This window comes from Haliotis cracherodii, unplaced genomic scaffold (genome assembly GCF_022045235.1).
Source record: "Haliotis cracherodii isolate W230 unplaced genomic scaffold, xgHalCrac1.p SCAF_1, whole genome shotgun sequence".
Lineage (NCBI taxonomy): Eukaryota > Metazoa > Mollusca > Gastropoda > Lepetellida > Haliotidae > Haliotis > Haliotis cracherodii.
The window spans coordinates 26590589-26617281 of record NW_027266264.1 but is presented as its reverse complement, the minus strand read 5'-3'; the positions used below and the strand labels follow the sequence as shown (position 1 = coordinate 26617281).

At 42.7% G+C, this 26693-nt stretch overlaps 1 protein-coding gene across 5 annotated transcripts in view; it reads right to left on the bottom strand.

The window, feature by feature from the left end:
- Window positions 1-26693, bottom strand: part of LOC139475155 (uncharacterized) — a 113470-nt gene that overhangs the window by 7670 nt on the left and 79107 nt on the right. For all 5 annotated transcript variants that reach the window (XM_071258434.1, XM_071258443.1, XM_071258420.1 and 2 more), the window contains exons 13-39: window positions 26188-26352; window positions 25297-25536; window positions 24235-24393; window positions 23366-23614; window positions 21258-21371; window positions 20602-20838; window positions 17795-17935; window positions 16487-16723; window positions 16021-16125; window positions 15062-15175; window positions 14359-14466; window positions 13125-13232; window positions 12488-12598; window positions 11790-11913; window positions 11038-11139; window positions 10187-10236; window positions 9863-10028; window positions 9296-9567; window positions 8543-8685; window positions 5979-6135; window positions 4937-5041; window positions 4421-4549; window positions 3696-4022; window positions 2664-2930; window positions 2073-2206; window positions 602-815; window positions 191-301 (exon numbers count right to left, since the gene is read on the bottom strand). In XM_071258434.1, coding sequence (XP_071114535.1) covers window positions 191-301; window positions 602-815; window positions 2073-2206; window positions 2664-2930; window positions 3696-4022; window positions 4421-4549; window positions 4937-5041; window positions 5979-6135; window positions 8543-8685; window positions 9296-9567; window positions 9863-10028; window positions 10187-10236; window positions 11038-11139; window positions 11790-11913; window positions 12488-12598; window positions 13125-13232; window positions 14359-14466; window positions 15062-15175; window positions 16021-16125; window positions 16487-16723; window positions 17795-17935; window positions 20602-20838; window positions 21258-21371; window positions 23366-23614; window positions 24235-24393; window positions 25297-25536; window positions 26188-26352 — 4389 coding nt within the window. The remainder of the gene's footprint in view (window positions 1-190; window positions 302-601; window positions 816-2072; window positions 2207-2663; window positions 2931-3695; window positions 4023-4420; window positions 4550-4936; window positions 5042-5978; window positions 6136-8542; window positions 8686-9295; window positions 9568-9862; window positions 10029-10186; window positions 10237-11037; window positions 11140-11789; window positions 11914-12487; window positions 12599-13124; window positions 13233-14358; window positions 14467-15061; window positions 15176-16020; window positions 16126-16486; window positions 16724-17794; window positions 17936-20601; window positions 20839-21257; window positions 21372-23365; window positions 23615-24234; window positions 24394-25296; window positions 25537-26187; window positions 26353-26693) is intronic.

Genomic DNA, 26693 nt, shown 5'->3' with positions numbered 1-26693 from the left:
AGACAGTTCATTCAAATAATTTTCACATCGAAGACTTTCGGCAGCCATCGAATGTTACCTGACACCCTTCATGCGACATGTTGCCGTTAATAAATTCAGATAGCTCTCGGAAGTCATTAGTTCGAAACGATCTAATTGGGAGAAACTTCTAGTCTGGGGGAAAACAATTTCAAAAAGGGAGACAACTCACTACATCCGGCTTCATCACTGGCGTCCTTACAATCCACACGACGGTCGCAGAAGCTGCCCTGTGGTAGGCAGTAGTTCTCAGAAGCACAGGGCATTAGATCTTGATCACAATCTGTCCAACACAAAAAAGACACATGCATGTAATTGTACGCACCTAGAATACATGGCTAGCATTTGTCATCTGGACCTGAACGTTCTTGTAAGGGAGGCTACTCACCCACTCATACAACCATAACTCGCCTATTGCGGGATTGTATAAATAACCCAGCCTGGTAATAAAATTGAACAAACGATATATTGACCCACTTTAGGACACAAACAGCCAATGAGTAAAAAAATGTAAACAAAAGTTCAATATAAACGATATCCTGACAGGAAATAAAAAGACATTTCTGCAACCTCCCACACTCACCAAACTGGCTACACGTGCCCTCAGTGATGTGGATGTCGTCTATTGCGATGAAGGGTTTGTAGGTGTCGTATACACCGCCGATGACGGTGTACTCCAGCTTCACGCTGCCGGAGACGGGAATGTTCACTTGCGTCTTCGCCCAGCCGTGAGTTCGCCTGTTCTTAATGTCCCATAGTAGGTTAGCGACACCTGAGCCATTCCTCGTGTACGTAATCTGAGTCGAGAGAAAGATCATATCATATATTGCACATCTACCCGAGGCAAGAGAGTTAACTGACCATAAAAGACCAGTTTCCACCCTTGCCGATCTAGGCTGGTATTATGGAGTTACATTTTGGCAGGACTAACGAGTCTATGCATAGTCCAATCAAAATTGCGCAACGAAATCGAAATCCGGGTCGTAAACCATCGTGCAGATTTCGGTCGATTGCAGGATTTACAAAGCATGTGCACTTGCCAACTCGTTGTCAACAGATATTTTTCAAATCTTTTCATGTTTTTAATCAAGGTGCTCGCGTGATTTCATGCACTTCGCGATGTAAGACCCGTTTTATTACAGTATAGATCTTGATCATCGATCAGATCGTCTTGAATTGGCACGGTCATTTTGTTTGAAACGAATGCAAGTTACGAGAGCTGGAATCTGATTGGTCCATGGGAGAGGCATAGAAGGGACATAATTCGTAATAGCCACTGGTGGCGCTACTATCAAGCCCAGGAATTCCAGTCTAGTTCAGCAAGGGTGGAAACTGGATTTTTACAGTCAGTTGACTCCCTTTGCCTCGGGAATATGCATATTGCACTGCCTCAGTGAACAGTTCTACATTCAGTAATAACCGTGAGCGAAAATGTGTGTGTTTGTTGTGTTACGTCACACTCAGCAATATTCCAGCTGTTAAAAAGTCAGGGCCATGCTATCCAGTGATTATTATTGTGAGCAGCATTCCATGCCAACCATGTCACCGAGCCTGACCACTCGATCCATAAGTCACCCTTTACCAGGGACCAGTTCTAACCCGGAATTTCTATAGCATGTGAGCTAAAATGCTGATCACAAATGAGTATAAAACTGATAGCCAAGACCATAAATGATAATTGAATGTACTGAGATATACATTCAGATATTACATATAGGGGCAGAACAATCGAGTGTTATAACTTTCGATATATCCACATGTGAATTTTGGCAATTCTCAATGCAGAATGGTCGGTTTAAAAGATATGACAAAACTGGTAACATTACTTCATATGAACAAGTTGACTAAAGCGAAGTTTTTCTGCAGGGTTGATATTTTCCTTTCTTTTCTTTCTGAAATATATTGAATAGCCTGCTAGAATCTCGGAATTACAGCCAGGATGCTTTCATCCTGCATTTATTCGGGACAGGGGATCCGTAATCCCTCTACCTCATTGGTAATTCAAGTGTGACACGACATGGAAGACCGATAGTTGTGTTAAAGCGTTGTGTTACCTCCATGGTGCCCGGGGTGTTGCTGAAGTAGCTGAACTTGAGACAGCTTGTGGGCTGGTTCAGGACGAGATTCTGGTGCATCTTCACCTCCTTGTCCTCCAGGAGATAGTTGGTGTCAAGTAGAAGCATCACACCTAAAGGAGCAGACAATATAGATAATACTATGCTCTGCATCGGCCACACTTACTAATCAAACGACGGGTATCTCAAAGGGCTTGCACTACATAACCGTCATAAATCGGGACGCGATATAAGTGCGAAAATCTTGAATGCCACGTAAACCCCATTTCAGCTCAGCTCAGCTAACCTTCTAATCGAACAAAACCGTCACATCACGTCAGATCACGCTGGCTTCATCTACTCCTTATATTTACGGAGTACAAACATTGCCAAGCGTCAGGACTCTGTTTTGATGGATGGACCCGAAATATAAATCGTATAAAGTGTCCATGGATGAACTCCAGAATCCATAGTATCATTTAATAGTGATTCATAAACACATACTTATGTATCTAAAATGGACTCTGCTTTGGCAGAGATTACTTATGATTATGGTAAGGGTCATATAGCTTCACGAACACTACAGCCTACCTGATGAGTTCTTGTAGGTATTGTCAGTGAGTTCCCTGTCAGTGGTAGAGGCATTCACCATTCTCCATTCGGCGTGGGTGTCATCATCGGTCGCCTGCCGCAGTCCACACTCCAGGCCGCTCTCGAAGTCACATGCCAAAGCAGGCGCCGCACACCGCGACTCATCTTCGCCCTTGTCACAGTCCGCCACCATGTTGCACAGCGCGCCCTTCCAAATACACTGCAGGGTTACACCGGAAGTGCACGCCACCATGTCGTCAGGGCAACCTGAAGATCACCAGACACTGAGTCATGCACATGTTTCAAAAACCTGCACATGTGCAGCACAAGATGTTAACATGACCACGAAACACATTTATTTTCTCATTGCATGTATTTTCTGAAGACACATGTTATCACATTTGTCATAAGAATTATTCATATATTTACCAGTTCGCCTTGGATTGGTCTCATGCGAGTGAGTGAGTATGTTATTTTACGCAGCAATATCACGGCGGGGACACCACTTGCTTTCTAAGAAGATATAATAGCAGAATAATCCTATGAATCAGACCCGTGAAGATTCCGGGGTAGAATAGGTCTTCGGCAACCCATGCTTGCCGTAAAAGCCGACTATGCTTGTCGTAAAAGGCGACTAATGGGATCGGGTGGTCAGGCTCGCTGACTTGGTTGATGCATGTCATCGATCCCAATTGCGTGGATCGATGCTCATGATATTAATCACTGGATTGTCTGGTCCAGACTCGATTATTTACAGACCGCCGTCCTATAGCTGGAATATTGTTGAGTGCGGCGTTAAACAACAAAGCAACCAACTATGAATCAAATGTAATGTGCTCACATGTGATAATGACTTGTTTGCTATGTTACCTGGGCCCCGTTCCACAAAGCTATCTTAGCGCTAAGTCGGTCGTAACTCCCATTCTTTAACACTGGCTTACGACAGTCGTAGCACTAAGATCGCTTTGTGGAACGGGTCCCTGTAGTCTAACCTGTATTGTTTCATGCTTTTTACTCCACAACAGAACCTACCGTTGTCGGCACAGGCTCCGGGCACCATCATGAAATCATCGACAGCAATCCTCCCCTGCTCATCAGAGAAGAAGACTATCTCATAAGATTCGGGGGCGATCGTGAACTCCCCCCGCACCCAATTGTCTTCGCCCATGTAATGGTTCCTAAGGAAGACGGGCAACCAGTCATTCTTGCCCACTTCCGGCAGTCTGTGAGTCCACACCTGAAGCCCACCCGTTACTCGTCCCCGCATGTGGTAATAGAAGCTGGCACAGTGGGTGGTGTTGATGGTGAAACGGGGGGACGCTAGGGGCTTGCCGCGAGACTTCGCGATCATGAACATACCTGAAAGAACAAGACATCACGGCTGCTGAATCATGAACATATTTTGGATAAACAAGATGGATGCCACAGTTACCAAATCATAAACAAAATTCATAGAAACAAGCCGTCAGCACTATAAATTCATAAACATATCCGATACCAACAAGAGTGCCCGCATTCTTGAATCATAAATAAACCCTACAGAAATAAAAAAATGAGAAAATAATGATAGACGCACTGTATCACAAACATGAGTGGAACAACAAGACAGGTTTCACCACTACTCAATCATGAATACTTTCTGAACAAACATTAAAGTAGGTTCCTTTATTTTTACATGTTCCGTACAAAGCCATCAATTGCCTTAAAGAAGTCACACACGTCCATGGTAGAGTACCACAGTAGCAGTCAACACTTACCCGGGTAGGCACCGTGTGTGTGGTCGTACAGTGGGTAACGGTTGTCGTAGTCGCTCTTAGTGCGAAGGTGCCAGCTGCCGTTGTAACCGCACAGAAACTTGTCATCAAATGTACAGTTGACAGAGATGTCTGTAAGTAGACCGTGCACAGATTATATGGACCTCACTCCGATATTTGAGCAAAAAATGTTTTTAATCTAGTCATTAAGTGGTACTTAAAATACGACTTGCAGAATGGTGATGATTAAATATCAGCTGAACAAAACTGATTTTCAAAACAGTTGCCCTGTATAAGCTTGGGAACTAAACTACCTGTCATCCAATATGGCGGCCGTAACCGCCATGTTGAAACTCAGAACCAAGTTCGGTTACAATACTGTGATCCATCATTTAAAGTTTCAGCTGTCAAGGTCACTGTATTCAGAGATGGTGTCAAGGTATGTGTCAGTGTGTATTTGCATAAAATCAATTTGATCAGAATCGAGCTAGACAAACAGAACAATAAAACAGAACATACTGCAGAGTTCGATCTCATCCGAGTTGTCGCCACAGTCGTTTCTCCGATCACACAGCTTCTCCCGGTCAAATATACACTTGCCATTCCTGCAGCGGAACTTGCACTCTGAAACATCACCAAAACAATACATTTTTCAGTCTAATACATTATATAGAGACAATTATGAAAGTATGAAAGAATCCACGTATCCACAACGCTTAAAAGATAATTTCCAAGAGATAGGGGTACGTGATTTCCAACAAAGTCGTACTTTTCCCAGTTTAAGTCAATTTTTAACTGTGAACAATATTTAACTTGTATACATGTTTGTAAACTTCACACATGCTTATCTCGATTTAGTTGCAGTTCGCACTGACTTGAAATTGGAACTGGCAGAAGAAATAAAACTGCCCGAAATGACAGATACTGTAAATTTTCTCTTCTAAACTTGTGGAAGATGGGTTTCCATGTTCTGCTTGTGTGTCTTGCATATGATCATTTACAACACATTTATATTCCATCTTCATATCATATACATCCGAATATCCATAAATTTAATGCTCTCCAACCTTCTATAAATGTTTGTTTTATTGTCATTCTCTCTAAATTCTTATACTCTAGTTAACAAAAACGAGCCTAAAAATTGTTACTGTGACCGTGACCCTATTATTGTGAACAAAGGGCCTCGCTGTGCTGTAATAATAGCAACCAGATTTATCTCAATGACACCCAACGAAACCATTAAAACATGTTGTCAGTATCTCTTCATGTCAACAAAGTTGTGAAAAACTAAATATTGGTTTCTTTAAGTCCTGTTATGAGATAACACACATGTATATTTCAATGTGTATTGTTTTCTCAGGATATTAAAGAATTGACTTCAATATTTTTTGCGTTTATGGAAGTATAAACGCAAACAACGGCGTACAAATCCGCGAAGAGACTTGTATGGGTTTTCACAAGACAGCGACTAGTAAATCATACAGCAATAATGCCAAATACACGATTAACGCGGGTTTGATAAGATGCAATAATACCCCAGATATGAGAAAAAGTGGTCTACCTATTTTGTCTTCAATCCACTCCTTGAAGACGTTGACGTCGCTGAAGACGGAGGGGCGAGCGGGCACGTTGCAGCCTTTGGCCACGTAGCTGGCCACGCCCACCAACTTCCAGTTGTTGTCATTCGTCTGGCACATCAAAGGGCCGCCACTGTCACCCTGTAAACAAATCAGTGTCTTACAAGTGGACAGGACGAGCAGATTTGTATGTTTAGTACAGTACTATTATCCTCAGTCATACAGGGAAAATCGTATCTCTGTCGCCAAACCTTTTTTGGTTTGTTCTATTTTAATTGCAAATATCAAACGTCTTTTATCATCTTTTTTTATAAATGAGTTTGTTGTTCAGGAAAATAGATCACATATGACATGTGTACAAGGTAAGGCGTGTTTTTCTATAACACTAGTACTGTTATCCGCCGACTCCAAAGTTAACAAATAAATACCAGGTTAATGTCTTTTGTTCCTGCCCCGAGTCTAAAGTACTCACGGAAATGAAAAAAAACTGTTTTTTCGACCTCAGATCTTAAATAAATGCAGTTAATATACAAAATATGTAAATATTCAATCAACTAAATTAGTACTAATTGGGCCGTGGCACAAATACAGCGTATCAAATAATTTTATGCCTTTTTACACGTAAAAGTGTGTAAAACTGTGAATAAAACAGACTATTGTGGAACTGGGCATAACCAGGTGTAAGTAGATCAAGGTGACGTATGACACCTTGACGACAGGTGAGAACAGGTGCATAATGCCTATAGTCTGTTTCTGCTATGTCAATTTGGACTAAGTTTTATTTTTGAATGTTGAAAGTGCCGACACATTACCTCCTGTAAAGTACATTTTGTATTGTTCACTGAGATCAAACTAGCAAATCCAGACTAGTTCTTTTCGAGTTGTTTTGTTATTTCGTATTTACAGCTACGTAAAACTTTGTGTCGATTTTTAAAATTGAGAAAAACAGGGTTTTTTTCATTTCCGTGAGTACTTTAGGAACTGATTTCAGTACTGAACGTATGTCAACGAAAATAATTTTCCGAACGAAAATAATGTCAAGATTACGATGGTGTTTATTTATTGACTACAAACGCATATGGTTTAGGAAAAAGTTCAATATTCTAAAAAATGGAAAACATTTCCTGTTCATCCCATTAGGTGCAGCACGTATTGAGCAGTGACTTACCACACAGATAGAGATGAGCCCGGAGTAGTTCATCCCATTAGGTGCAGCACGTATTGAGCAATGACTTACCACACAGATAGAGATGAGCCCGGAGTAGTTCATCCCATTAAGTGCAGCACGTATTGAGCAATGACTTACCACACAGATAGAGATGAGCCCGGAGTAGTTCATCCCATTAAGTGCAGCACGTATTGATCAATGACTTACCACACAGATAGAGATGAGCCCGGAGTAGTTCATCCCATTAGGTGCAGCACGTATTGAGCAATGACTTACCACACAGATAGAGATGAGCCCGGAGTAGTTCATCCCATTAAGTGCAGCACGTATTGAGCAATGACTTACCACACAGATAGAGATGAGCCCGGAGTAGTTCATCCCATTAAGTGCAGCACGTATTGATCAATGACTTACCACACAGATAGAGATGAGCCCGGAGTAGTTCATCCCATTAGGTGCAGCACGTATTGATCAATGACTTACCACACAGATAGAGATGAGCCCGGAGTAGTTCATCCCATTAAGTGCAGCACGTATTGAGCAATGACTTACCACACAGATAGAGATGAGCCCGGAGTAGTTCATCCCATTAAGTGCAGCACGTATTGAGCAATGACTTACCACACAGATAGAGATGAGCCCGGAGTAGTTCATCCCATTAGGTGCAGCACGTATTGAGCAATGACTTACCACACAGATAGAGATGAGCCCGGAGTAGTTCATCCCATTAAGTGCAGCACGTATTGATCAATGACTTACCACACAGATAGAGATGAGCCCGGAGTAGTTCATCCCATTAAGTGCAGCACGTATTGATCAATGACTTACCACACAGATAGAGATGAGCCCGGAGTAGTTCATCCCATTAGGTGCAGCACGTATTGAGCAATGACTTACCACACAGATAGAGATGAGCCCGGAGTAGTTCATCCCATTAAGTGCAGCACGTATTGATCAATGACTTACCACACAGATAGAGATGAGCCCGGAGTAGTTCATCCCATTAAGTGCAGCACGTATTGAGCAATGACTTACCACACAGATAGAGATGAGCCCGGAGTAGTTCATCCCATTAGGTGCAGCACGTATTGATCAATGACTTACCACACAGATAGAGATGAGCCCGGAGTAGTTCATCCCATTAAGTGCAGCACGTATTGAGCAATGACTTACCACACAGATAGAGATGAGCCCGGAGTAGTTCATCCCATTAAGTGCAGCACGTATTGAGCAATGACTTACCACACAGATAGAGATGAGCCCGGAGTAGTTCATCCCATTAGCTGCAGCACGTATTGAGCAATGACTTACCACACAGATAGAGATGAGCCCGGAGTAGTTCATCCCATTAAGTGCAGCACGTATTGAGCAATGACTTACCACACAGATAGAGATGAGCCCGGAGTAGTAGCCAGCACACAGGTGGGTCTCGCTGATGGCGCCATTCCAGGCGTAGGACCCGTTACACTTGGCCGTGTTCCACAGTCGCATCTTGGCGTCCTTCAGCCACTGGGACGCTGGACCTGCAACGTGATGTAAGGATGTACTTATACTGTAACATGTCTAACTTTCGGGCTGGGACACCTAGATATCGTGAAAAAATCAAAGAGAGAGAGAGAGTGAGAGAGAGAGAGAGAGAGAGAGAGACGTGTGCATTGTACACAGGAGCACGTGCACGAGTCACTGTTTTACTGTTTATTCCCTACTTTATGATATCAATAATCAATTTACTGATATCACAAAATCGATTTTGAGATATCAATAAATATAATTATTGATATCACAAATTAGATTTTGAGAGTAAAAAAATCCGATGCATTTTTAGATATCACTTAAACGAATTTATGCTATAATAAAATACTTAAGACTTTTACATATCACAACTTCGATTAGTGACATCATAAAATATATTTTTAGATATCATAAAATACATTTTTAGATGTCACAAATTCATTTTATGGTATCTAAAATTCGAATTTGTGATATCAATAATTATTTCATGACATCAATACTTATTTTATAATATCATTAATTCGAATTTGTGATGTCAATAATTCATTTTGAGATATCAATAAATGAAATATTGATAAAATCAAATCAGAAATAAATAATAAAACGGTGCCTGGTACTCACCGTCTGCCCTGGTCATTCCCCAGCCTGCTGCATAACACTGGGTGGTCTTTGTGAACACATCATCCTTGTCGGGAAGACAGATGGGGCGGATGTAGTCGGTGTAGTTGACGGTGCCGTCGATCTCGACAAGGGCGATGTCGTTCTTTTGGTGGTAGATGTGGTTGTGGATGGTCAGGCTCTTAACGTTGTAACGTTGTTGCTGCGGTTCCTTTGCACTGACGTTGGACGCTCCAAGGACGACCTCGATGTTTTTGTGGTCACTTGTGTACGCTCTTGAATACATATACATCACTGGTAAGTAAGTAAGTATTTCGGGAAACAGTAACCTGGCACCCTACCACAAAGTGATCTTGGCGCTACGGGGATGGGAGCTACGATCGTTTTAGCGCAAAGATCGCTTTGTGGAATGAGGCAGTGGTCGTTTTAAAGGTCAATATTCCGAAAAAAGAAAGGGAACAAAATTAAACAATTTTTCTTTAACGTTAATTCCATAATAAACTTTCCCAAATGAAAGTCACAAAAACACGTCTAAAGAGACGTCTAAAATATATATGCCGCGGTACTTACTCTACACAGTGTGCGGCTGTAACGATGAAGTTGCGGCTGACGAGGGCGCCCCCGCAAAAGTGTTTCCCCTTCTTCTGTATCGAGGCCTGCCAAGGCCACTCTCCGTCGATGGCGTTGTTGCCGTTGACGATGTAGGAGACGCGGTGGGGTTTTGGGTGTCCACACTCTGTGCAAACAGTCACACATGTGTAATACTTTATTTCAGTTATCGATTTTTTCAAGAATAACAATTTATATCACATAATAATAATTTTTATCACATAATAATTATGATAAGATGTATAGCCACGTATTCATACAGAGAGTTATGTTGTGAGAGTTTACCTTTAGGGTGACATTTCAAAACTACTGCCGAATTACCAGGACAACTGCTTCTGTGAAAAGAAACAAACATACATGGATGAGGTGAGGTCAGGTGAAATGGGGTCAAACATCGCGTCCAAGATTATTGCACTTATATAGCGATGTGCATATACACGTGTGTGTGTGTGTGTGTGTGTGTGTGTGTGTGTGTGTGTGTGTGTGTGTGTGCATGCGTGCGTGCGTCTGCTTGTACTAGTCCAGAATGATGCCGATTTTTTAGTGCTAGCCCCCTGAGACTCCATGCGACAGTTAAACATGAATACCCCACTCAGACACAGTAAACTGACTTCGAGCCGACCAGTCCTTGTCTTAGCCCCTTAATGTTGAGTGCCAGGCAGGGTAACAACAAGTGCCATCTTTTAACGTCTTTTGGTATGACGCGCCGGGAATCGTACCCGGACCCTCCGCTCTACCACAAGACCACAGAGGCGGTCATAGATGGATGACAAATTTGATACATAATTGATAAGGTACCTATGTACGATATCATTATACTCCGTATCTTTTCTCAAAGAGTGAGTGAAGGAGTGAGTGAGTGAGTGAGTGTGGGTTTACATTCAATCTACGACGGGACACTAATAACGGGCTTAACAAATATCAGAATATTAGCGAGGGGCATCGAACCTCAATTTTGTCGTGACAAACCAACTCTATAATCACTTGGTTACCAAGCTCAACCTCCTATTCCCGACCCGTCTTCGAATCAGACTAAATTCAAACTGCATTCAGCATATGGACTCAATGGGAAGATGTTCAGATAAGAACAAAATGACTAACAAAGTATGACAAAAACTCGCTATTCAGTGTTGTACCTAATTGTAGCGCGCCCGATGACGGTCGTCTCTGGTCCCACGCCGTCAATGACTGCATAGGCAAAAACCGTATGTCGAACCGTCCGCCATTCTTCATGACCTCTGCAACAAATAGATATAGCTGTTATGGTTTACACTGCAGGCTGTGCTATATCTAACAATCTTGCAATCTTATTTAAAGGCGACTATGCTTGTCGTAAGAGGCGACTAACGGGTGGTCAGGCTCGCTGACCTGGTTGATGCATGTCATCGATCTCAATGGCGTTGATCGATGCTCATGATGTCGATCACTGGATTGTATGGTCCAGACTCGATTACTTACAGACCGCCGTCATATAGCTGGTATATTGCTGAGTGCGGCGTTAAACAACACACAAACAAACAATAATTGGTATTTATTACACCAAGTGAGTAAGGTTTTACGCTGCAGTTAATAATCGTCATATACCCCTTAACAATTAGGCCACACTATTGCTCCACCGAGTAGGAAACATCTGGATGCTTAGCGTCACTTTGAATATTCTTTCATGCGTGTCAGATTGAGGAGTAAAACCTTTTTTAGACGTTTATCGCTTTGGTGAAACCCAGGAATCGGGCATGGTGCTGGCAAGCCTAGAAACATAATAAGGGTTAAGCAGGACTCGAACCCTGATCATCGGTGTCTGGAACGCAAACTTTGCACAGCAAGGATTTGCGGTGTCTTGGACGACTGGTTTATCCTCCCGAACATAACACTGTAACAATTTACTCACTTGTGTCCAAGCTTCTTACACGCCAGGTCCGCAATGGTGGAGTTAAACGTGGAGGCACACACAGGGATCAGACCTTCCTGCTCGAACCGCAGGCTGAACGGCCGCTTCTCCTCAGGAGCAAAGACTGAAAAACGAAATACATCAATACATCAATACGTGAGGATGTAGATTGAGACAATGCGTGTGTATTGACTCTGGATCTGCCCATAAGTCCATGACAAATGTATAATGTATAAATCTCAGTCAGATCTTAGTGAAAGGAGTAGGATTTAACAACACTTTGAGTTAGTGAGTGAGTGAGTATGGTTTTACGCCGCTTTTACCAATATCAAGGCGGAAATGGGCTTCACACATTTTACCCATGTCGGGATTCGAACCCAGGTCTTCGGCGTGACGAGCGAACGCTTTAACCACTAGGCTACCCAACCGACCGACACCACTTTGAACATTAAACAGTTACAGACACGGGTCCTTATGAAGCCGGTCTTAGACTGTACCATTTTGCTGGAACCAACGGTCGTAGCATTGTTCATTTATATTTACGTTCCCATGGGAAATGCTGGAGAGGCAGGGAGTTTCATTGTACATCTCGCGAGATACATCTAGTTTGCTCCAACACTTTCTCCCCTCACAAACAGACCCAAGTGCCGCTGGTTTAACCCGAGCATGGTAACCATGTGAACAATTGTCCCACTTACTACACTGGCGCTCGTCTGAGAGGTCTGCGCACTGGGGAGTGCCGTCACAGTGCTGGTCTATAGGCAGACACTCGCCACTCCGGCAAGCGAACTCCGACCTTTTGCACGCACCTGCAAACAGAGTATGGTATGGTAGATTAGTGCATATCACTTTATGTACATTAAATGTGCCACCAACCAGTCTGCATGTTTTACTGCCAGCATAGCCGCCTTAAATATCTTTTTCACGAGATGTCAGGAAGATTGGAAACTTGAAAGTTGTAGTTCATGTTTATATGACTGTCAGCTTGCCTCCCGCTTTTCTTACCCTTTCAAGTTTTTAACTTTTGACATGAAGAAGTTGGTAAATGTGGCTCAAACATGCGAAAAAGAGACATATTAAACGTCAAGAGAAATCACTAGCTTGCGACTACGGCTCATCGAAATTTTTTAATGTATTCTAGTTTAGAAAATTTTAGAGGTTCCGTGGACCCAAAATAGCCTTTATCACACCTTGTTCTTTGCTTTGATTCATGACACGTTAATGTTAAACCCATGGAAGTCGAGACTGTTCTGGCTCTGTTGGCGTGATCCTAATTCAATCAAGTTCGTCTACGAGCAAGTTAAATGTAGGATGAAATTGCTGAAGTTCACATACCACAGTCTGCTTCATCCTTCCCGTTGCTGCAGTCGTTCTCTCCATCGCAGACCCACTCCGACATTATGCAGGTCCCATCAGCGCAGGAGTACTGCCCGTTACTACAGTCTGCCAAGGACAACGCTAGACTTTAGTTCGACTTGACTGCACGTGTCACTCAATTCAAGCTTTAGTTATCATTTCTCAGGAATCTATCCGCTTATATCAGAATAACCAAAGACTACATTATACGTTGTAGCAGTACCACGCGGGCTACATGGGGTTTTATGCGTCCCGAGCGGTATAAAACCCCATGTACCCCGAGTGATCTTGCTACAACGAATTTATCTTACCGACATATTTTTAATCTGACATTGTAAAGAATTAAAACAAATTCAAAATTGAGAGAAAACAGCTGTTCGATTGAGCTGAGGTTGCGTCATGTGACTTTCACTGACTCGGAAAAATCGTGTGGTTTTTTGCTTTGTAGAGGGGCAGATATTCTACCTCTCCGAAATTCACGTGCAGCCTGACTTGCTCGTGGCGGGGTATAAGGGATTTATTCTTCCGCTGAGAAATTCAATTACCTCCAAGGCGGGATATATATATTTTAATCAAGTTCACGTGGACCAATCAGATCTCATCATTCTGACATGGAGGTATGATAAAATTTATGAAGCACGTCAACACAGACATATTTACACCACTATCCGAACGTACTTATCTATTGAAAATGTCTACGATTTGGACTGACGATGTACCCTGTTATGGGTGCACATGTACCTGAGAAGGACATGTCACATGCTTCAGCTGAGTGAGTATAGTTTTACGCCGCTTTGAGCAATATTCTAGACATATCAAGACAGGGCACACCAGGAATATTCTTCAGGCAGTGTATCGATGTGGGGATCGAAGCGTGACGACCCAGGCCCTGCTCTACAAAGCGCTAAGATGATCGTAACTACCATACTTTAACATAGACTTACTAAGACCGTAGCGCTTAGTAAACATTGTGGAACGGGCCCAACGCTTTAACAAAATTAGACAACTACACCGTCCGTACATCCTTTGAAAAAGAATGATTAAATATTTTATGACCGAATGTACAAAAGATTTGAATCATTAAATGTTTGGAATGTTTTGGATGAGTGGAATACGCCTTTAACAAGACAGATGCCACGTGTTCATGTGTGCTGTCGCGACCTGGAGATGCCCAGTGCCCTGTGACATCTCTAGTGGTGGTTTGTTCACTCACTGCAGTTGATCTCGTCACTACGGTCGGGGCAGTCCACCACGCCGTTACACCTCTGGTAGGACTTGATGCAGAACCCCATCTCGCACCTGTGCTGGAACTCATTACACGCTGCAAGGCAAGAATAAAACATCCATTAACTCCTTTAACTCTAACCCACCTTTAACTCGACCTCCCTTTAACTCGCCCTCGTTAACTCGACCTCCCTTTAACTCAAGGGTAACAATTGTTCAGTTTAAGCCAACTTAGCACGGCGGTATATAATCCTCATAGTTTTACACTCGAACTAGGGATAAGTGTGTCTTACCCAGAAATTACATTTGTATCTGAAAATGATGCTAAACAAAAATTCAAAATAATGTATTTTTTTAACTGGGCCGTAATAACCAGATTGATCCGGATTCAATGCCCGTGTTCATTCGCCTTCAAGATATTTCTTTTCATACTTTTTCAAATAGGGCTGTTACATTTTACCGATATTGTCATATCGAGATAAGGGTAACAGAATGTAGTTAGAGATGTAATCTCAGCGAACTACCGTTAGTTCTAGGAACACGAACTACGATTTGCCATAATTTACAGGATTTGTTGAGAACATGAATTAACACCGGGATAACCCACAGAGTCAGTTATAGTGAAAATGAGTTTTATTGTGTAGGAATCAACATGGAGAAGGAAGCATCGCAGACTGAGAATCTAGACCTACCGGGGCAGTTCCTCTCATCCGACCAATCACCGCAGTCGTTATATCTGTTGCAGACGGAGCTCTTCGGTACACACTTGTTGGTGCCAAAACATGAAAATTCGTTGGCCGCACACGCTGTGAAGTAGAGAGAAAATATTCAGGGAGTATATACATGACCACAAAGCGATGCATGGACATGGGGAGTGAAACAGTAGACAACATGTGGTTATTAACATATATCTATCAATAATATGATGCATTTTGCATGTGGATATTGCCAACATGAAGACGGTCATATCACAAGAGGTTCATAGCCAGACCCTAGACTACCATCTAGTCTCTAAAATGAACATATCTTACAGAAAAAAAACCCAGTTGTTAAACTATCTCAATGAAATATGATAAAAAGGAGCCCAGAGACTCTCTTCATTTTCAGATGATAGTGCAGTAATCTAGACTTGCCAAACATTATAGACTTGCATGGGCTGTATTTGATATATTTGTATGGGATTATATGGTCAGTGAATGCATTTTGAATGGACGATCGATATCAGCACGGTTCGTAAGAAATTAGAGTTACGTCCCTTAGTGCGTCGTCTGCTCGTCTGCTCAGCTTGCTTTTCCGTGACAATGTCTTCCAGACAAGGTGAACATGTTTTGCATTCACTTACAAAGAGATACATTTTGCGCTTCGAACTTTACCCTCTGTGGTGTGATGTCTGTCGCTTTGAGGCTTTATAGTGTTATAGATTATGCTGCTGCTATTGCTGCTTATTATGATTATCATTATGATTATGAGAGCCTGCATGTTGTTTTACTATGTACTCAGCATTATCAGTGACGTTAGGCTGGTTTCAGTTTTAAGACACAAGGTATGCTTCACTTTCTCATCAACATTCAGCAATATCATGGTGTCATCAGCCCCACATATTCAATACGACGAGCATTTCGTATGGTCACATAGACGATGCATTACTTACGTGTTTTGGGCTGAGGTCGAAGACAGGTGGCTTCATCAGGATCAGACAGGATGGCACAGTCTTGCCTGAACAGGTCCTTTGTCCACAGACAGTTGTTGTTGATGTCTGTAATGAAGACCCGGTTATACACACATGAACTCAAACGGTATGAATTTGCAGCGAGTGGGTTTGGTGTAACATCTCAACATAATGCCAGTTTTATCACTTTATCATTTAGCGTGTCAGCTTAATGAGGTAGGGAAGCTCCAGGAGACGATGGCTGTTGCAACCAACAAGATCTTGCATCAAATCGGGTAATCGGGTAATCGGGTATTCGAATCATCAGATCCTGGCACGCCAAAGGGGCGCAATTGAGGGAATTGGATCATTGGGAAACATGTGTCCCGGATTGCAAAGATGATGAAGTCATTTGTCAACGTCAGAGTTTGAATCTTTATTTATTACACCCGCAGACCCACAGCCTTACCTTCACATACGTCCCTACATGGCCACTGTGGCTTGCCGTTGACGCACGGTGGGAACAACACCGAGCAGAAGTAAAACATGGCGTTCTCTGAACATCCGAGTGCCACGCCGCGTTCCCCGAAGGTCTCGTACGCCTTGAAGGCTTCCGTCAGAGTGGTGTAGGCCCAGCCGTCGGGGAGGTAGGTCACGTTGTAGCCGAACACCTGGCACAGGTCCACTGTCATCCGCCGACACCCGGCTGTGGATAGGGGCAACTAATTACAGACATATTTTGTATTTCTTTTAACAAAACCCTAGCGTTCTGAAGGATTTAACTTGGACATCCATTGCCCTTATCAACCGCCAACATAAAAGCATCGCTTTCTGAGGGATTTGAATCGGACAGCACCTATCCTCATCAACCTCGAACATAAAACCCTCCCTTACTGAGAGTTTTGAGTCATACAGTCCTGGCCCCCTGGTCAAGTATCAACCCCCTTCAAAAAAATTGTTTCCTGCAGATCTGAGATAGAATCCATTGTTCTTTTCAATACAGTACTTATAAACCGTCCGTCTCTGGCGGGTTTCTCAATAGGGATCCACCATATCATATTCTGGGAAACTCTAGACTACAAAACACGCAGTTGTTTTCTGTGAAAGCAGGAACTATACACTTTTTTCACAACATAGATTTGTGATGGCCTTCACAACATAGATTTGTGATGGCAATGGAGCAGGTCGAATACCCGTGAAGATCCGGGGTAGAATAGGTCTTCAGCAACCCATGCTTGCCATGAAATGCGACTATGCTTGTCGTAAAAGGCGACTAACGGGATCGGGTCGTCAGGCTCGCTGACTTTGTTTATACATGTCATCGGTCCCAATTGCGTGGATGGATGCTCTTGATATCAACACTGGATCGCGTGGTCCAGACTCGATTATTTACAGACCGCCGTCATATAGCTTGAATATTGCTGAGTGCGGCGTTAAACAACAAACCAACCAACTAACCAAGAATGTCGAGCAAAGAACTCTTATGAGTTGGGTAAAACTCGATGACTCACTATTTTGGTTAAAAATACTCCAGCCGGCTACCCCCAAAATATCAGATTGTCTCTCCCTTGACACTGTCCCGCCATACACTCTGGTATGCATTAAGCTTACGTCGATCAACCCCTGTCCCCATTAAACTCCCTTCCGCTCCCATAAGTTGTGGGGGTAAGGATGAAAATAACCAACCAAATAAATTTGCATGAGTAAATTGACATGACAGTAAATGAGTGGCCAGCTCCATTGTTGTTAAAACATACATGTAATGTCAGGTACCTACCCTGGGCTTGTGTGGTGGAGGGGGCTATTGCTGTGGTCGTGGTGGGCGGGGCCTTGGGCAGGAGACACTTCTCTGTGTCATCGGGAAACACCCGACAGTCCATGGGAAAACTCCATACTGAACCACAGCTAGCTGTCATTTCTGAAAAAAAGTGATTAATGGGTTCATAATCATTGTGGAAAAACATAAACATTCTCAAAACATTCAATGACAATGAGAGGTCACACCATGGTTTGTGTGCGTATATTACAAAGGGGAGGGGGTTCGAACTTAAGGACCAGACCCCAGTGTACCAAAACCACCCCACCTAACCCCACCCCATTCGAGCATAAGACACAGGTGAGGCGGTGACGCATAGGATACAGGTAAGATGGTGATCCATAAGACACGGATGAGACGGTGACGTATTAGATACAGGTGAGATGGTGATCCGTAAGACACAGGTGATATGGTGACGTATAAGATACAGGTAAGATGGTGATCCATAAGACACAGGTGATATGGTGACGTATAAGATACAGGTAAGATGGTGATCCATAAGACACAAGTGATATGGTGACGTATAAGATACAGGTAAGATGGTGATCCATAAGACACAGGTGATATGGTGACGTATAAGATACAGGTAAGATGGTGATCCGTAAGACACAGGTGATATGGTGACGTATAAGATACAGGTAAGATGGTGATCCATAAGACACAGGTGATATGGTGACGTATAAGATACAGGTAAGATGGTGATCCATAAGACACAGGTGATATGGTGACGTATAAGATACAGGTAAGATGGTGATCCATAAGACACGGGTGAGACGGTGACGTATTAGATACAGGTAAGATGGTGATCCATAAGGCATAGGTGAGACGGTGACGTATAAGATACAGGTAAGATGGTGATCCATAAGACACAGGTGAGACGGTGACGTATAAGATACAGGTAAAATGGTGATCCATAAGACACGGGTGAGACGGTGACGTATAAGATACAGGTAAGATGGTAATCCATAAGACACAGGTGAGACGGTGACGTATAAGATACAGGTAAGATGGTGATCCATAAGACACGGGTGAGACGGTGACGCATAAGATACAGGTGAGATGGTGATCCAAAAGACACGGGTGAGACGGTGACGTATTATATACAGGTAAGATGGTGATCCATAAGACACGGGTGAGACGGTGACGTATTAGATACAGGTAAGATGGTGATGCATAACACATAGGTGAGACGGTGACGTATAAGATACAGGTAAGATTGTGATCCATAAGACACAGGTGAGACGGTGACGTATTAGATCCAGATAAGATGGTGATCCATAAGACACAGGTGAGACGGTGACGTATTAGATACAGGTAAGATGGTGATGCATAAGACACAGGTGAGACGGTGACGTATTAGATACAGGTAAGATGGTGATCCATAAGACACAGGTGATACGGTGACGTATAAGATACAGGTAAGATCGTGATCCATAAGACACAAGTGAGACGGTGACTTATAAGATACAGGTAAGATGGTGATCCATAAGACACAGGTGATATGGTGACGTATAAGATACAGGTAAGATGGTGATCCGTAAGACACAGGTGATATGGTGACGTATAAGATACAGGTAAGATGGTGATCCGTAAGACACAGGTGAGACGGTGACGTATAAGATACAGGTAAGATGGTGATCCATAAGACACAGGTGATATGGTGACGTATAAGATACAGGTAAGATGGTGATCCATAAGACACGGGTGAGACGGTGACGTATTAGATACAGGTAAGATGGTGATCCATAAGGCACAGGTGAGACGGTGACGTATAAGATACAGGTAAGATGGTGATCCATAAGACACAGGTGAGACGGTGACGTATAAGATACAGGTAAAATGGTGATCCATAAGACACGGGTGAGACGGTGACGTATTAGATACAGGTAAGATGGTGATCCATAAGACACGGGTGAGACGGTGACGTATTAGATACAGGTAAGATGGTGATCCATAAGACACAGGTGAGACGGTGACGTATAAGATACAGGTAAGATGGTGATCCATAAGACACGGGTGAGACGGTGACGCATAAGATACAGGTGAGATGGTGATCCATAAGACACGGGTGAGACGGTGACGTATTATATACAGGTAAGATGGTGATCCATAAGACACAGGTGAGACGGTGACGTATTAGATACAGGTAAGATGGTGATGCATAACACATAGGTGAGACGGTGACTTATAAGATACAGGTAAGATGGTGATCCATAAGACACAGGTGAGACGGTGACGTATTAGATCCAGATAAGATGGTGATCCATAAGACACAGGTGAGACGGTGACGTATTAGATACAGGTAAGATGGTGATGCATAAGACACAGGTGAGACGGTGACGTATTAGATACAGGTAAGATGGTGATCCATAAGACACAGGTGATACGGTGACGTATAAGATACAGGTAAGATCGTGATCCATAAGACACAAGTGAGACGGTGACTTATAAGATACAGGTAAGATGGTGATCCACAACACACAGGTGAGTCGGTGACGCATAAGATACAGGTGAGATAGTGATGCAAAAGACACAGGTGAAATGGTGACGCTTTTTAGTAGTTGGCTTGTCACTCACACAACATGGGATCGATTCACTACACAGTCAATATAACACCATACAACGTATCCCCAACCCACATCCCCACCCCACACCCCAATACAGCGTACCCCCACCCTACACCCCCAACACAGCGTACCCCCATACAGCGTACCCCCACCCCATACCCCCATACAGCGTACCCCCACCCACACCCCCATACAGCTTACCCTCACACACGCTCCTGCAGGGTAAGGTGACGTTCCCGTCTTCCTCACACTGGGGGAACATTATCCCGCAGTAGAAGAACTTGGCCAGGTAGGAACAGCCGGACTGGATCGTGGACTTGCCGTACTGGTTGAAGGCAATCTCTGACCCCGCGGCCGTCTCTGCGAACCAGTTAGGGAGGCGGGTGTTGGTGAACCCTTCATCTCTGCAGTAGCCGAACGTCTGGTTCACACATTGAGCTGTAACACATAACGGTTTATATGTTAGAATCCAACATGGAAAATGTTAGGATCAAACACTCTTCAGTGGCATTCACTTCAGTGGCATACCCCCCCCATTCTTAATAAGCTTGAATTAGATAAAAAAAACGAATTGTCTGTTGTCAACATTCTAGCTTTATGACGACAGTCAGTTAATAATCTGGACCAGATAATCCAGTGATTGGTATCATGAGCATCGATCCTCGCAATTTGGATACGATGACATGCATCAACGAAGTAGGCGAGCCTGACCACCCGATCCCGTTAGTCGCCTATTACGACAAGCATGGGGTGCTGATGAAATATTCTACCCCGGATCATCACGGGTCTCATGGTAGTCCACAGGAGAATCCTATAGGAAACCTGAAGGGGTTAGAAGTATGAGACAGATTACTCACGTGGCCCCCGGGTAGGAGGGGTGTAGGGCGCTGCGATACACTTGCTCGGGTCGGAGGGGAGGAAGTTACAATCAAATGGAAAGGGCATGTAACTCGCACAGTTCCCGACCACAGCTGGAAGAATGAATGAAACAGAGGTGTTAGTTTAAACATATTTTATTCACAAATGGAAAAGCATTAGGAACAAGTTATCCAACTTAGGACACCCTCTCCGTGGTATTTACTAGGGTTGGGAATTGGACCAAAAAGTGTATTGCGATATATTGCAATATTTCAAAAACATATTGCAATATTATTGCAATATATTGGGAAATAATTTCTACTAAGAGAAAAGCTTTTTTTCATATCCCTGCAATGTTAACAATTTGGTCAAAATTATGAACCAATTTTAATAAATTGTACTATTATTTATATCTACAATCAAATACAGAGTATGAAGCATTCGTTTTGTCTTTGTAACGATTTTATAAGGTAAGACTATACATCATGGCATATACATGTCAGTCACAGTTTGAATAATGAGGGAAAAACCGATACGCCAAAAACGTAACGCGATACGTATCGTGATGAATTTGTATTGCAATATACCGGTATACCGATAAAACCGCACATCCCTAGTATTTACAATATTAATTACATATACACTAGAGATGACGTGGGATGACAAGTACAATAAGGAATGATGGGAATAGAAAGAAACACGTATACGAGTAGAAGAAAAAAACGTTAAATTAGACAAAGCGTTTGGTCTGATTGATGTAAGATGCCAATGCCTTAAATACACTATGTATTATGACTTGTTGATACGTCTGCACTCCCCTCTAACAAAAGTTTAACGTTGATTGGTTGACTTGTTTCTTGTAAGGATGCGCCTTAATGTTGATATTAATTGTTCTCTTTGACAAGTATATAATGGCCAGTCAAAAAAATAATGGAAAGAGTTTTCTATATGATATATGATATATCTATATGATATATAGAAAAGTGCCGCAGGTGCAATTCGGGTTAGTTTTGGCGTCTATTTTATATACATAAAATTGAGTGGACTCGTGGAATAGCGTAACTGAGTGTGAATAATATTAAGTTTTCTTTTGCCATACCAAAAAATACGATGGCGCAAGTTATTCAGAGACAAAACTGCTAACGGTGACTTTGATGTAAGAATATATCCGTGTATCAGTTGGGTTAAACGCCGTCTTGAAAGTGTTTGATGTAAGGCCGCAATGAACGGTTACGTTATGTGGTGGTAGCTACATGGATGGTGAGAACCATCAGTGATGCATTTGACGTTGTAAGAGGTGTGGTGAGGTGAGGTGAGGTGAAATGGGGTTTAAGGTTATTGCACTGCTATAGCGACGTGCAGTGTAATGTGCTAGTCTTGACTACTGCTGGTTATATAGTGCTACCTCACTGAGATACCCCACTCAGACACAGTATACTGACACCGAGCCGACCAGTCCTTGTTTTAGCCTCTTAATGCCGAGCGCCAGGCAGGGTAACAACGAGTAGTGTGGTTCAAGCGTTCGCTCGTCACGCCGCAGGCATCTTCCCGAGGCAAGGGAGTTAACTGACACGCACGCACCCTTATATTTTGGGTGGACTAACGTGTCTATGCGTAGACACCTTACTCAGACACAGTATACTGACTCCCATCCGGCCAGTCCTTGTTTTATGATATATATCTTTTAACGCCTTTTGGTATGACGCGGCTGGGGATCGATCCTCCGATCTTTCGTTCTCCGGGCACATGCTCTATCAACCAGACTACGGAGACGTAAGTGTGGAAAGTGTATAGAACTCACACACTACGGGTCTTAATTTTGGCGAACTGGGATTCGAACCCACGGGCGTTCCCTGGCACGGCTAAGGTAGGCAACTGCATTGTGGCGCCTTAGACTGTCTGTCATCCTGTTGGCTTGGGTTCGAATCCTGAATACACCTGATGCTGAAAATATATTTCTAACACCAAACCATAGTCGTTGCTTGACAAATGTGATACATTTCTGCAACGAATACCCACCCTTGTCTACCACAAAAAATATTTTGAAAAAGGAGCACAATTGGAGCATATACGGTAGCATTATGATGTAAAATGATATTGTAACTACCGTCACAGAAATCCTTGCAGGGTTGCATCCCCTTGAAGCCAGGCGTTTCCTCGCACCTGGGGAACAGCAAGGCACAGAAGAAGTCAAGTCCGATGGAGGAACAGTTATTCAGAAGACTTTTTCCCGCAAAATCGTCAAAGTTGTTTATTGCGGTTGCCATGATTGTATCTCCAAACAGATTTGGGAATATGGTCGTGTTATACCCGACATCTGCACATTTGGTGAATGGTGCCATGCTTGTACAGACCGCTGAAATATCGATAACCCAAATGTACACAGGTCATGACAAGTTTAGGTAGTGTTTTTATATTCATCACATGGTCATCTGAAATAAGCCATTGGAACGTTTGTTTCAAGGCGATCAATTTATTTGATTTTGTACGGTAAAAATCCAGTTTTGAAGTCAGACATGATAGATTATAACGGGCTTCTCTTTTGCCCACTTCTAAACACAAATAAACTACTTTGAAAATAAACTTTCGACGAGCCACGCTACGTTTCAATGCCCCAACATTCATAACAAAACACAATATGGGAACGGGCAGTGGCGTAGCCCTGTGTTTAAAGCGTTCGCTTGTCACGACGATGGCCCGGGGTTCGATTCCCTACATGGGTACAATGCGTGAAGCCATTTCCGGTGTCCCCCGCCGTGACATTGCTAGAATATTGAACAGTACTCACTTTTCAATATACAAAAATATAACATTTCAACCTGATGTTCAAACAGTTGAGCTAGTTTCGAGTGTCGAATTCGAGACAACCGGCTTCGAGACAACAGGAATGAAGAATGTAGTTTGCCTCACGCTACTCCGCTCGAGACCTTATCTACACAGTAACATTATCAAAACATTTGTAGATCGAGTGGTTACCAGGAGGGGTTGTCGTTGTTGTTGTGGTTGTCGACGTGGTTGTTGTTGATGTTGTTGTTGTGAGCAGTTCAGGTGGGGGATTTAGGCAGTCGGTGTCATTGAACATATTCCCTTCACAGTCGAACATGGACTTTGCGGTCGAACAGTCTCGCCGTATCGCTAACAGAAAGAAATGACATGGAAATAATTTACAATTAATGAGACAGCAATTTTTTCTCTCCCTACTAGTGAGTGAGTATGTTTTTACGCCGCTTTTAGCACTATTCCAGCAACATCACGGCGGGAGACCCCAGAAATGGGCTTCACACATTGTACCCATGTCGGGAATCGAACCCGGGTCTTCAGCGTGACGACCGAACGCTTTAACCACTAGGCTACCCGACCGCCCCTCTCTCCCGAGTAATTAACCATAACTACTGGTTGAAGGTTTAAAATACACCAACATGGATTCTCTCTTTCAAACCTTTTTCTTTCAAAGTCAGCTTTAATCTATAGACGAAAATGATCCTTGGTTTATGTATGCATACGACTCGAAAGAAGTTAAGGACCAACCAATTATTTATATTGCATGTGTGTCATGGCAGAGTAACTAGGAAAGAAGCGGGTGGTCCTTAACTTATTTTGTGCAGTGTATAACATTTAAGACGATGCAACTTCATGACCCCCAACGGGACTAATGGTTTAATATCGGTGGTCTCGATCTACCGGTGCTTCGATATAACTTCTGTTTTACCAAGGACTTCCAGGCTTAAATGTACATCAAACGTAACATACATTTTACGGGTGTTGACAACACATATGCTTGAGGGGCGGTGGGGTAGACTAGTGTTAAAGCGTTCGCTCGTCACGCCGAAGACCCGGGTTCGATTCCCAATATCGGTACAATGTCTTAAGTCGACTTCTGGTGTGTCCCTCGGGGATATTGTTGGCGTAAAAACACACTCACTCACTCACATAAGTTCTAACAAAACTCCAGCTGACCTATCCATTATGACAAGTTGGCAAAAGACTACTCTCATCTATAAATTGATTTATCATTGATTCACAACGTATTTTTATTACCTTGGCAGACGTTTCTACATGGCTGCAGAGTTTGCCCCTCATCCCCACACTTAGGAAATATTAAACCGCAGACATAAAATTCAGTCAAGGGAGAGCACTCTGCTTGCACTATGTCCTTCGGAAACTGTGCGAAATACTGCTTTGCAGCTTCTATTGTCGGCAGTCGGAAAACGTTGGGCATCAGCGTCCTGTTAAATCCGATCTTGTTACACAGCTCTTCTTCAAACTCAATGCATTTATCTGGAACCAAAATGATGGTTATATTCCAACTGTGTACAGGTGTATACACAATACACCTGTAATCAACACCAGGGTCATCAGCTCAACATGACTTAATAAAATTGATAGTAGCAGAGAATAAAAAAATCCGCAAAGTAATGATAAAGAAAAAGATTCAGTTTCTGTGTAAAAATAAAATAAAATAAAATAAAATAAAATAAAATAAAATAAAATAAAATAAAATAAAATAAAACAAAATAAAATAAAATAAAAATAAATGAATAAATAAATAAGTAAGTAAATAATAATAATAATAATAATAATAATAATAATAATAATAACAACAACAACAACAATTAATAATTTGTTTGTGAAACTGTTCATGGTCATTATTTAACTTTTGCCAAATGTAAACACGTGAAGGGGAACTCTTTACATTTCTTTGTCGCTTGTGTCGTGCGAGGCGAGCTGTATTAGATTGAATTAGGAGCTGTGTCAAGTGGGTTGCTTCTCAATCTCAATAATCCGACTCGGTATATCCGACATTTGTTTGCATAAAAGGCTTCTAAATTACGGAGAGATGGCAATATTATTGCAAGCATTATTTATTGAACATGAAAGATAGATGGAACTGTGTCAGTGAGATGTTCCAGATAACGGTGTCGTTCTTACCTGGCGTTGTTGGAGTTGAGACAGTAGTAGTCGTAGTTACAGTTGTAGTGGAAGTAGTCGTTGTCGGTGTTGTTGGTGTTGGTGGTGCAGCCATGCAGCTGTTGTAATTGTTATGGAAGTCACAACCAAGCATAGTAACGGATGACCCACAGGTTGCAGCAAGCTCTGCCAACAGGGAGACGAACAGGGTCATATGACAGCTGCACACTGTACATCTCTCCGTAGCGAATATTTTATTGCGAAAAATGAAATGGATTAGGCACATGTATGTATGTATGTATGTATGTATGTATGTATGTATGTATGTATGTATGCATGTATGTATGTATGTATGTATGTGTGTGTGTGTGTATGCATGGATGTATGTATGTGTGTGTATGTATGTCTGTGTGTGTGTATGTCTGTGTGTATGTGTGTGTGTGTATGTATGTCTCTCTCTCTCTCTCTCTCTCTGTGTGTGTGTGTGTGTGTGTGTGTGTGTGTGTGTGTGACATTGACAATGAGGG